This window comes from Pterocles gutturalis, unplaced genomic scaffold, assembly GCF_000699245.1.
Source record: "Pterocles gutturalis isolate BGI_N339 unplaced genomic scaffold, ASM69924v1 scaffold6650, whole genome shotgun sequence".
NCBI classification, from domain to species: Eukaryota; Metazoa; Chordata; class Aves; order Pterocliformes; family Pteroclidae; genus Pterocles; species Pterocles gutturalis.
The window spans coordinates 237,078-248,905 of NW_010143316.1; the positions used below are offsets into that span (position 1 = coordinate 237,078).

Consider the following 11,828-nt stretch of genomic DNA (forward strand, 5'->3'; position numbering starts at 1 on the left):
ACTCTTTCTGAAGCACAATGGAGCATTTTTGCATAGGAAATGGAAAACTATTAAAAGCAAATCACCAAAGCTCATCATATCAACCTTCCCCTCATTAATGCAAACATACCTTAGCATAGATATTTACAAGAAAAATTGCATAGGCTTCCAGGTCAAAAAGCCACACTACCTACTCTCAGGTGACAAGAAGCCAGTATGACTGATGTCAGTCATGTTCAACATCCACCATCCTCAAAATGGAATCCTTTCCACATTCACAAGTAGTCACTGATTAACAAACAAAAAACCTGATGAATATTAATTTCAAACTCTTAATAAAATTCATGTAATTCAATCAAATAGAAAGAGATGAGAAAACAGGGAAGAGGACAAGTAACTGAAAAACAAACCAACCAACCACAAAAACATTACTTCTGCTCCAAAATAGGGAAATCTCATCACACCAAAGCAACAAAGTGATGCAGAGTTACTTATTCTTGATGAGGCAAGACTTTGCAGTGGAGAGGACTTCTGTGACATTAATGAGTTTCAGCAAAATGTTGAAGTCCAGCTTTGCAGGCATGACTGATCAGCACCAGAACACTGCAGCATCAGAAAAAGGCATACAGAATAAGACATGATCCTAACAAAATACACAATTACTAACCAGCTAGAGAGGCTGTGAAGTTTCAGCATTTTTTTTTTTTAAGCAAAGGCAATGCTTTCTGTTTTTAGAAGGGGAGACCCAGTCTTGCCCTCTGATGATTTTTGCCATGCCAAGTATAAAATGAATGGAAGAGATAGAGCCTGGAGGGAAGGGGGGAGACGGGCAAACTTTTCCATGAATAAGCTGCAAAATCTCTTGTCATCTTGTTTTTGCCAATGATGCACACTAACTACTGAAGTTAATTCAGTAACTGTGAAAAAAAACCCTAGCCTGGATGAAATCCGAATTTATATGGACTGAGAGTTACTAAAGGCTGTATGACCATGTGCTTTGCTTTTTCCTAAAGCTTTAAGAGACACTGGAAATTAGCCCCAAATCTGACCTCCTTTTTTTTTTTTCTCCCCCTAAAAGGATCTTGTTTCAATACTGAGACTAGATTCAAAAAGAACAGAGCTTTCTCCTACTTCTCATAAAACAGTACAGTCATGTGCCAGTGTTCCCGCACGTCCCAGTTAAAAATGAAAAAAAGAAATAATATTTGTGACCCAGACTCCTTGAACAGGCAAAATGACAAAAAAAAAAAAAAAAAGAAAAAAGACAACAATTGCCAAGCTTGCAATTCTTGTGGCATCCTGCACTTCTTACTGTCTCATAGAAGCCAGTCACTAAAAAAATATTCAGGGCACAATATATACCAAATGTACATTAGTGCAATACTAAGTTTCCACCAGGACTTAAAGTAGAAAAGTAAATTTTATGTTGCATCCCCTTCCCTCAGACAACAGCTGGACCCAAAAGCGTCCCCATCACATCCCTCCTTTCTGCAAAAATCTCCTTCCACACCTTCAGCCAGATGATTCCTCAGGAATTAAAACAAAGTCGTCCTCCTCCCCTTGCAGTGAGCATTAATTTTAGCACAGCAGACTCAGAAGATCCTTGCTGCTGCCACAAAAGACATGGTAGGTTCCATCAATGCAAATATCTCCCATCTTGTGGAGGCCACAGACAGAAGGAATAGGCTGGTTTCTTTGTTTTATATATTTTCTCCATTGGTAGAAGCAGCAGATTGCATTCTTTGCCCTACTCCGTTTTTACTGCTCATGCAATGTGCATTTCTCATCTATAGATATCTGGGTATAAATATTAGTCCTGCCAGCGCTGAAAGACACAAATTACAGGTTGGGAACCAAGAGTTGCATCTTGCCAGAAGACATGAGTTTGTCCACCAAAGGATCTCCACTAGCACATGGCACCAGATCACCCTGCAGAAGAAATGCGCATTACGCTACAGAGCCATGATTACAAACTTTGCTGCATTTCCAGAGCGATGATTTCAGCTTCCACCCCCTGTGGGCATTAGCTACAGTTTCCACATCCAGAAACAAAAGCAACAGCAGAGATTCTCCCCTTTCCTCCAGACCCAGTTAGTATAGGCTAATCTGTTTCCATGAAGCAATACCTTCAAATTTCTTGGGAGATTACTTACATTCAAATTCAGTGAGAGCTTCCAAGATACTATACCCTGTGAGGCCCTTGCAAATATATTGCAAGTGACTGTGAAGACAATAAGAACATGTAGTGAGAACCTGCACTGTGGTCATGCAGTCTAAGATATCTTGAAAAACAATCTGCTGAGTTTTAAATGCTAACTTCAAGATAGAGCAATTAAAGAAGAACAGCAAACAAGAAAGCACACAAACATTTAAAGCAGAAGGGAAAAAAAGAAATGGAGTAAGAAAGGATACTGAGGTTTTTCTTCTTTGTTAATTGGATTCACCATTTTGAAACTTAAAGTTTTCAAAACTATTGAAAAAAGAGGATGGATCTCCAAAATAAGGCTGGGCCAATACAGCAGCCAAAAAATCACCTGTAATTTATAAACTAGCACACTTCAGAGTTTGCTTTTCATTATTCACAGCTCCTTTTATTCATGAATATTTTGGGCAAGTAAACTTTCTCTCACTACAATAGTACTAAAACAAAAGATCAGTGTGATTTTAAAAAAGCTTGAATACTGTTTCTGAATATCGAGTGGGTGCAACTCTGCATATACATGCTGGCTTTACTAATTTTTCCCTCCTATATAGAAATCTATTTAAAATACTATTTTTGTTCACAAGTTCCTATGTTCTTGTTACTACTTACACAGCTGAAGTGATAATCCTTCAATTCATTATATCATAACCTTTCCACAGCAAAGTGCTATGACATAAGTTGCTGTTTTCAGGCTGGAAAAGAATATCAGGAAAACATGAGCCTTTAAGAAACAATAATCCTGTTTTCATGACAGCATCTCTCATGTAGACTGAAGAATAAGGTAACTGCAACAAAGCAAATGTATTGTTTACAACAAGGAGAACTGATTCTCCAAAGTGTTTGATCATCCCTGCGTGGGTTTGGTGACAATGTAACACTTTTTTAACATTACTGAACCTAGACAATTTTTTTGTTGGCAGGGGTGGTTGAAAGCTTTTTGGGAACCCGTTAGTAGGGTAAAACTACACAATATGTTCAGAAGAGACTGCTTTATTCTCAGGAACAGCAAATCACAGCTGAGGCAGAATGCCTTCCACATGTCACAGAAGTGTGCAAAAATTTCTTTCCGCTTTGCAAATCTGTTATTTACCATATTCACTTTCAGTGGCATCAACTTCTAACCATGTTCTAAATTTTTGGTGTTTAAGATAATCACACCAGAGCTAGTCGTGCAGCCCTTTGTTGCATGGGCAGGCAACACAATTGATTACACTAACATCCAAGGGCACTTTTTCAGGGAGATAAGGATCACTCATAAACAAAACACTGAGGTCACAGGCAAACAACACATTTGGGGAAACTACCCCTATATAATTAATGTTATATTTTAAAAAAAGAAATATCCCATACAGACAGGAACAGCACAGAAGTGGTAACCAGATGAGAAAGAGAGCTAAGCATCCACAAGAACACACAGCCCTTTTGATACCATGCTAGACCAGCTTTAAGACCATCAGTAGTATGAAATGCTGTCCCTTTGGTGTGCTGTGCTATTCAGAGCATTCATAGCTAGCTCTGCTCCCCAAAACATTTTGGAATCTTAGTATGTTATAAAGGAGACTTATACACAGTATGTAAACTAACAGGATGAATAACAGGGGAAGACAATAACTCGTTTTAGACCGTTCATTTTCAAGTAAATTGGAATGTGATATGGTGGCAATTAATCCTGACTTGTCCTCTTAACGTCATGGGACCCTCAGGACACTGGACATCTTGTCTAAAATGATGGACTTCAGTGAAGATGGCACATTCAATCACTTTAAAAAAACTGCCTGCAAAAGAAAATCACAAATTTCTGATGCAGAATGCATGCATAAGCTAGCAGCCTGAGTAATCAGGTTGTAGCTATATTTGATCTGAAGTAGTCAAGTGACATCTAATTGAAAACTTAAAAAAAAAAAAAAAATCACATATGTATGAGATCAGGTAAAACACACCTTGGGCTAGACTTCTGCTTCTTCAGTATACACAAGTTGTCCTAAACACACACAATGCCCTTCACACCTCAGTGAACAAGGAGCCATGCAGACGAGCACACCCTAGATCACGGTAACACTCCACTACATTTCCTGCATTGTGCATCCGTGAATTGAAAAAAAGCCACCATTAACATGAAAACAAACATTGTTGAACAGAAAATGAACCAAGACAAATAGCAAAAAAGAATCCATCAAGGAAGAAGGGGTTTGCATACATTTGCAAAGTTACCAGGTGCTGTATCATCCAACAATCAAAAACGGCAAAGCAATATTACATCTCACTAGCAAGCATATTTATTCATTTCCCCATTCTTGCAGAATAGCACAGAAAATAGCTCAATAAAACACCTTTGTGTAATTGTCACCAGTTATTCTTGAACAATATTATTCTCCCAAAATAATTTCATGATTCCTATCTGGGAATTAGAAAAAGCAACTAAAAAGCCCCATTTTTGTGATGAATGGAAGTCACAGCATAATCTTTTTGAGGCCTGGAGAACAGTACAATCACATTAAATTCCCTCAGCTCAAGAAACGTCATCTTTACATCAGCTGATACAAAAAAAAAATTGTTTCCAGCCTGAGGCGGTTATGATAAGGGATTTAGAAGCCATCACCATGTGGGCCACGAGATATAAGCAAATGCATCACCGCATACAAAGTGTCTGCTGCTCACAGTTTCGGAGCTAATGTTCTCACAGCTGTGTACGGCTTACGCCAGCTGGGAAGAAGAAAGGGACCAAATGCGTCACTAGAAGGATCTAGTATTTTGTCTAACCTGCATTTAACACTCCTGCAGCAGAACTGCTGTTAAGCAAAATAAGATAGATCATTATCCACGAAGGGATGGGACTGTGTGCTCTCTTGGAAGTGCCGTAGAAAACACAGTCTTGAGGGAGGGAGGCAAAGATGGCATTTCAGTCCTCTCTGTGCTCTCCTAAGATCCACCAGCAGCTGAGACAGCCCTCAGCGTGACATTACCGCAGGCCATCTGTCACTCCCAAGCACACCCGTGCTGCTGCGTATAGGAGAAGGAAAAGCTTTTGGAAAGCCTTACTCAGCAGCCTCAGCACAGCAGTCCTGCTCTGGCAGACACCAGGCTTTCTACACAGGGACATACAGGACATTAACAGCCCTGGATGAAATCTTACCCTTACAGAAGATAAGAGTCTGTAGATGGCCACAGAGAGGCTTTGTCATTAACATGTTCAATATTTGCAAGCTTATACTCGTAGGCTTGGATACCACAGGCTGCTCTTCAACAGCACCTCAAACAGGGCTCTGGGTGAGTGCAGGAGGCTGAAAAGCTCCAGCTGGACACAGGGACCCCTGACCTCGCCTCACTGCAGAAAACTGTAACAGTCTTAAGAAATATTTAAATGCCCAGTTGTTTAATTAGTGATGAAGGCAGCTTCTTCTGGGATTTCTGCTGCCTCAGGGTTCAATTCTCCATGACAGGTCCGGCTCTGACATTCTGAGTACATGCAGAAGGACGAACGATGGTCCCAAGATCTTTGGTTTCTCCTGACATTTTATTTGTTCTCTGCCTCCTTCCCCCTCAAGATGTATTTCCACTTGTGAGATGCTCCTTCATTGCATATCATATCTATCATTAATTGCTCAGGCTATGGTTCAGGCATAAACTTTCATGTTAACATGCTATGCACTCAGGAAATATTTGGTAGGCCAAAAAAAACCCAGTTCTTAGGGCAAACGTCAAATCATTCACAGCATACAAAAATAAATCTTCAGATGACACTCTCTTATAACAATTCCACCACTTTTACTCCAACTGTTTAAGAGTGCAAACTTTCGCAGACTACCAGTTTCTAATAAGTTTCACAAGGGCAATGTATTCCAAATATGCTTCTATAGTTATCTAGCAGATGGATGCTTGAAAAATAAAAGCATTGTTATTTCATCCGAAATCTCATTAAGCTGATTTGCACCATTAACTTAATCTTAGTTTTCTTTGGTATAAATAAATCTAAAAAAGTATTAAAAAGATTATTTTTTTAAAAATAAAATGGCTTATTTCCCTCTACTACTGCAAGAACAGCACAGTAGTGTCTCCAAAGGTAAGACTGAGCTGAAAGAACCAAAGCCTTTTGTTGTGCGTTTCAGTGATGCATCTGAATCCCTGTTTTTGCACAGCACTTTATAAGAAAACTGCATTTGCTGTGGAACATTTACTAGCTTCTACAAGGGCAATGGTCTGAAAGATAAGTTGTGTTTTTTTAAAAAATTTTACCTTGTTCCACACATTTGTTTTCATTTCTCCAGCTATCAAATACATTTCTCACACAGATCAATCTCTTTAAGCTCATGCATTCTCACAATGCTCTCTGCAATGGAAGGAAATAGACTGAAGCTAGGACAGACATTTAATGAGATACAGGGTACACGTAAGATGTGACGGACACACAATTGCTCATGTTGCATGACTTTCATTGATATATGTAAGAGCTAGCAAATAAATTAGAAGATGATGACTTTTCATGCATAAATATATATCAAAGGTTTCTTACTCATTTAAAAGGCAGGTGATTTTCTTTGGTATCTTCAAAAACAAGTGAATATTTACAAACCCCAGGTCTAGACTTGGATTCCCACATATAAGTACTAAACAAATGTAACTTGGTACTCCCTTTCCATCTTCATTGATTTCAAAGTTGCTTATTGGTACCTCACACATTTTGCAAAAAATCTGGCCACAAGTATTGATTTAGGAGACAGCACTTAAGCACAAAATCCCAACCCAAATCTGCCCTTATGGCTTCACAGCCCCCTTTCCTGGGCTCAATTCATGACCCTCAGCCATTCACATGACTTAAGCTCACTTATGGCAGAACCTGGTGGTTCTTGAAAGAGCTGGATTGTTGAAGCCCACTTTACTTGTGGTAATGACATAAAGCCCCAGCAGAGCCTTCACTCAGAGTGGAAAGAAGTGAGATGAAGAACTAATCTTTCTGTGAAAGAACAAAGGTCCCACAAGACAATGCTCAGCTGACTTTCAGTGAGCTAGATCAGACAACTATAGTAAACTTCTGTACAGTCCCTTTTAAATGACTCAAGTGATGAGCTGAAGTTATCTAAGCAAAACTTCTTACATGTCAGATATTCATACAGACAGATGTCTTCCCTAAACACAGTTTTCACTATCCTGTCTCTGACCACTTTTGCACATCTCCTGTTTACTAACAAAACGTAAGCCACTTGCAATGTCTACTATGGGAGCAATAGCAATGGTATTGATCCTCTCAAAGGAGCAGCTAGTGATTTAACGTAAACTCTAGGAGCAGCTTGATGTATATTGCTGACTGGAAAAGAGACAGCCTGAATAATTATTAAACATACTATATATTTATTTTTTTCTTGAAGGATACTGTCCTCAACAACTGTCAAGCTCAGAATACAAGCAATATTTTAAAAGGAAAAAACATGTCAAGTAATCGGTATACTTAATGGGTGGTTATCCTCTTTGGGGTGAAATTATTAGATACCAAACATATTGCCTTTTTTGTCAATGCATATTTCCACTTTTTTTCTGTAGGTGTAAGGCTATTAAGAGTACTGTTCTTAATCAAATAGATTAACCTTCTGTTGAGCTACTTCAGAAGAGATGCATTTTGCAGGCTGCAGTCAAAAGTACTGCATTTGTTTAAAGAAAACCCAAACAAACAAAAGCACTCCAGTGAATAAGTTATGTTCCCCCCCAATACCTCTACTCAAAAAAAAAAAAAAAAAAAAATCACAAGAGGAATTTATTCCAACATTTTATTAATAAAATAAACAGAAGAGAAAAGGAGAGTGGGGGAAAAAACATTCAAATTTATAAAATTAATACTCTTAACTATAAACTTACTTGAAGCTGTTTTCGTCTGACTTTTCTTCATTAATTCTCTTCTATTGTAAAAGTGGAAAAAAATTACATTTCTAACAGTTTTACATTATTTTGAAGCTGTATCTTAAATTGAAGGGATTTGAAGCTAGGTTGTTCCTATTTGAAACATTACCTAGAAAAATTATATATTTCATCTGGAGAAAAACTTTTGAAGCTTATTTGAATTCATGCTGCACAGACTTGATCCTCTATTGGTTTCAAAGGCATCCAAAAAAGGGCATCCATTAAACAGATGCAAATTCTACCTCTGTCTACAACGTAAGCATAAAACTTACTCTTTATACTTTCCTTAGAGATTCTTTCTTTAAATTGCATTTTATACAAAGGAGTAATCTGAGCATCTATATGAAGACCAAAAAAGAGAAACAGCCTCTCAAGTTACTTCTCTAAGGTGGGGGGAAGGAACTCTCTTGGGCTTCTGCTTACATTTTTAATTACTCAAGCTGTACAGCAGGTGTAGTTAATTACTTTAAGTCCAAAAAACCTTTAAAAAGCAAGTATCTATAACCACTTTATTAGCATAAATATATATAAAAAAAGATGTACTTCCTTAGAGACTTCTTTCTGGTAAAAACATTAGAGATTTTCTCTTCTCACCAATATTAAAATTAATTCTTAGTCCTTAATTACTTGGGATAAACTATTTTTAGAACAATACCATTTGTACGTATTGAAAAACTATCACTGGTTCAGCACTGAACCTTTGCCATCTGCAGGCTTGGCCAACACTGCAGTGGGTTTTTCGGGGGAGTTTTTTGTTGGGTTTATTTGGTGAGTTTTAGGGAGGGTTGTTGTTGTTGGGTTTGTTTTTTTTTTTTTTAAAAAAAACAACAATGAAAAAACAGGCAGGACTGAGGGCAGGAAGGGAAATTCTAGAAACCTGGCAACACCACAACAGTCTGTTAGAGACAGAGAAGCTGATGGCAAACTTTGAAGTGCACGTTAAACGCACCAGTACAGCTGCAGATACATGCTTGGACTTCATGCATTAGTGTCCTCGGCAATGTCTCAGAAGAACACTTACCTCAACAGCAAGACTTTGAAGCCTGTAACCTGGTTGTAATATAAAATTTAGACCAAAACAGGCCCAGGACTTCGTGGTACTGAGGAAAGCAACCCATACATACAAAAGCAACAGATTGTATTACAATATTTGACAACTCTTAAATCTGCTAAAGGAAGTTGGAAATGGTCTACTACTGTTCATAAAAAAAATGCTTCCAAAATATAAAGCAGTGCCAAAAAGAGGGTTTAACTTTTCATCCTTCCCATGAAATGATACTCCCTGCAGAAGCAAGATGAATACCAGCAGTTTGGCATGGAAATTTCTCCCACAAATAGCAAGAAGAGGGAAAGCAGCATGCTACAAGCTCATTAACAACAGTTACCCAGACACATACAGAATGTGTTGCAATTTAAGCTACCAATGCAGAAAAGTCCAGGTAGACAATGCAAAAATTGTACAAAAAGGCGTAAAGAAATTAAAACAAACACAACTGCAAATTCTAACTGATAAATAATCAGAAGGGAAAAAAAGTCTATCTAGATTCTCCAGGGATTTAATAGTTAAAGAGCAATTTACCTCTTTCTGGGACCCTGATACATCAGTTAAATCCATACAACACATGTTGGTTTTTTTTTTTTTTTAGTTAAGAGTATGGTTTTCAAGAAGACAACCCACAGAAAGGTCTTAAGACTTGTCTTACACTTGTGGATTGGACTATTATGGCATACAAATGCTATTAAGGTGGGGGTTAGTCAGGACACAGACACACAGCTTGATCTTCGAGGTATGTTTCCATTATTTTTCACTCAGCTCTAAACTACTTTTAAATTAAAGAGTTATGCAAAATAGATACTTCTATATTCAAAAGTATGAGTAAATCTAAAGATCTAGAACTTTCTCTTTAAGAACACAACAAAAACCAATGACGGTAACAAGTTTATTAATTATACCTGCCTAGGAAGGGAAGTGGTGCAAATTTGGTGGATTGCATTTTATTAAGACAAAAACTGCAATTACTTCCTATGAAAGCTTTTCCACTATAAATATACTTGTGCAAGGCTAAATCCACTATAATAGAAGATTCCGTTACATCAGCAGAGCAACATTTACTAACCATATTTCAAAGAACAGCCTAAAACTTGAGGGTAGTCTAGAGCCCTCTTCACACAGCAAGAGAAGGAAATACAAATGCTAGCATTTGGTTAAAAAAAAAGAAAAGACATAAAAAAGTATATGCTGCATTAGGATTCAGTTCTTAAAATATCTCCATTGTTTTCTTGGTTTCTATTTGCTTTCCACAATCCCCCAAATGGCATTCTTTCAAAATTGTTATATAAAGAGTCATTACTTGTTAAAGATGCCCAGAATTCTGGTAAGGGATCCCGTGGCTCTGCTCAGAGTTGCGTTTTGCATAGGAACTGAATGATGATTTTTCAACCAGCTGTCACATCCCCGGCACTTCAGGGTTTCCGACCACAGATTACAGCACCTGCAGACGGGGCTGGAGCGATGCACACCAACCACACGCATGCTCCCTTTTCTCTGGCCATACCAACACTGCTGCAGAGCAGTCCTACACACTAGAGAACACAGGAATTCTTTCTTTACCTTCATCCATTGGCAGACTGGTGGCAAAGCTGCTGAAAATAGCCATGAACAGAGGCCTTAACAATAACACTTACAGAATTTTCAACTTTGAACTATTTTTACATTATTTTAATATGCAAGTTCCAAAACATTCCCTAACACTTTCATGCATGTCAATGCTGCATTAACAAACGTTTTTAAGCTTTCAAAGGTTTCCATTATATCATCCTTACCTATGTAGTTTATCCTCCAGCATCTCCATGTACTTTTCAGCCTTTTCTTTTACACTGGTCACTGCAAAATAAAATTCAAAGTTAAGGAATAGCATAACTGTACAGTTCTGTATTTTTTTAAAACCAATTCATCTCCTACCCAGAAATTTTGCATGTATCAATTAGAAATGAGAATTCCATTAACATTTTTCACATTCAAATTACAGTGTGGGTGTCTCCTCCCTTTTTTTCTTGAAAATCTATTGTACCTATATTACATTCATATATCTAGTAATTAATGCATTAACCTCTTACTTGTGGCAGAAAAATGGTGAGAGCAACAAAGGCACAGTTTTTAGAATTTTCCTCTTGAGAAAGAAAAACCAAAACCACAAAAAAAAAAAAAAGGAAAGAAAACCCACACAACTAGGTCATCCTCTGTACCTTCAGGAGAAGCAAGCCTAACTAATTTGTCAGTCCATGCATAAGAGTCCTTTAAAAAGTTACGAATCCTGTATCAGACTTCTAATAGAACTGAAATGCTATAGAATGGAAAGAATTACCACTCTAGATTGTTATGAGATTTGGTGGCTTTTTGTGGCTTCATGTTTTGGGGGGGTTCGTTTGTTTGTTTTTAAACTTAGGACCTAGTTATTGCCTGCATATGAGTCCCTGCAACTTCTTCACTCAGAAGAAACTCCAATAAACTACTTACTTGCCATAACACATAACAATAAAGCCATTATTTTAGATGACCCTTGGTACTCCATCATGGGTATGAATGGGGAAAAAGGTAAATCCCCTCCAAGAAAATGGAGGCTTTTAGAGGACAATCATTTTCACATTATAAGTCTTTTTGCCCCCCTCTCTAACAGCTGCTTGCCAACTCCAAGTCTAGTAGGACAGTTAATCAGTTGGTCACTTTTAAACTCTCAAGTCATTGTACATCAATTAA

General features: G+C 37.7%; 1 protein-coding gene across 1 annotated transcript in view; it reads right to left on the reverse strand.

The window, feature by feature from the left end:
- Positions 1 to 10,949, reverse strand: part of LOC104469932 (disrupted in schizophrenia 1 protein-like) — a 43,928-nt gene extending 32,979 nt beyond the window's left edge. Inside the window, exon 1 of the mRNA XM_010084679.1 lies at positions 10,895 to 10,949. Within this exon, the coding sequence (XP_010082981.1) occupies positions 10,895 to 10,923 (29 nt within the window). The 5' untranslated portion in view covers positions 10,924 to 10,949. The remainder of the gene's footprint in view (positions 1 to 10,894) is intronic.
- Positions 10,950 to 11,828: the final 879 nt, after the last annotated feature.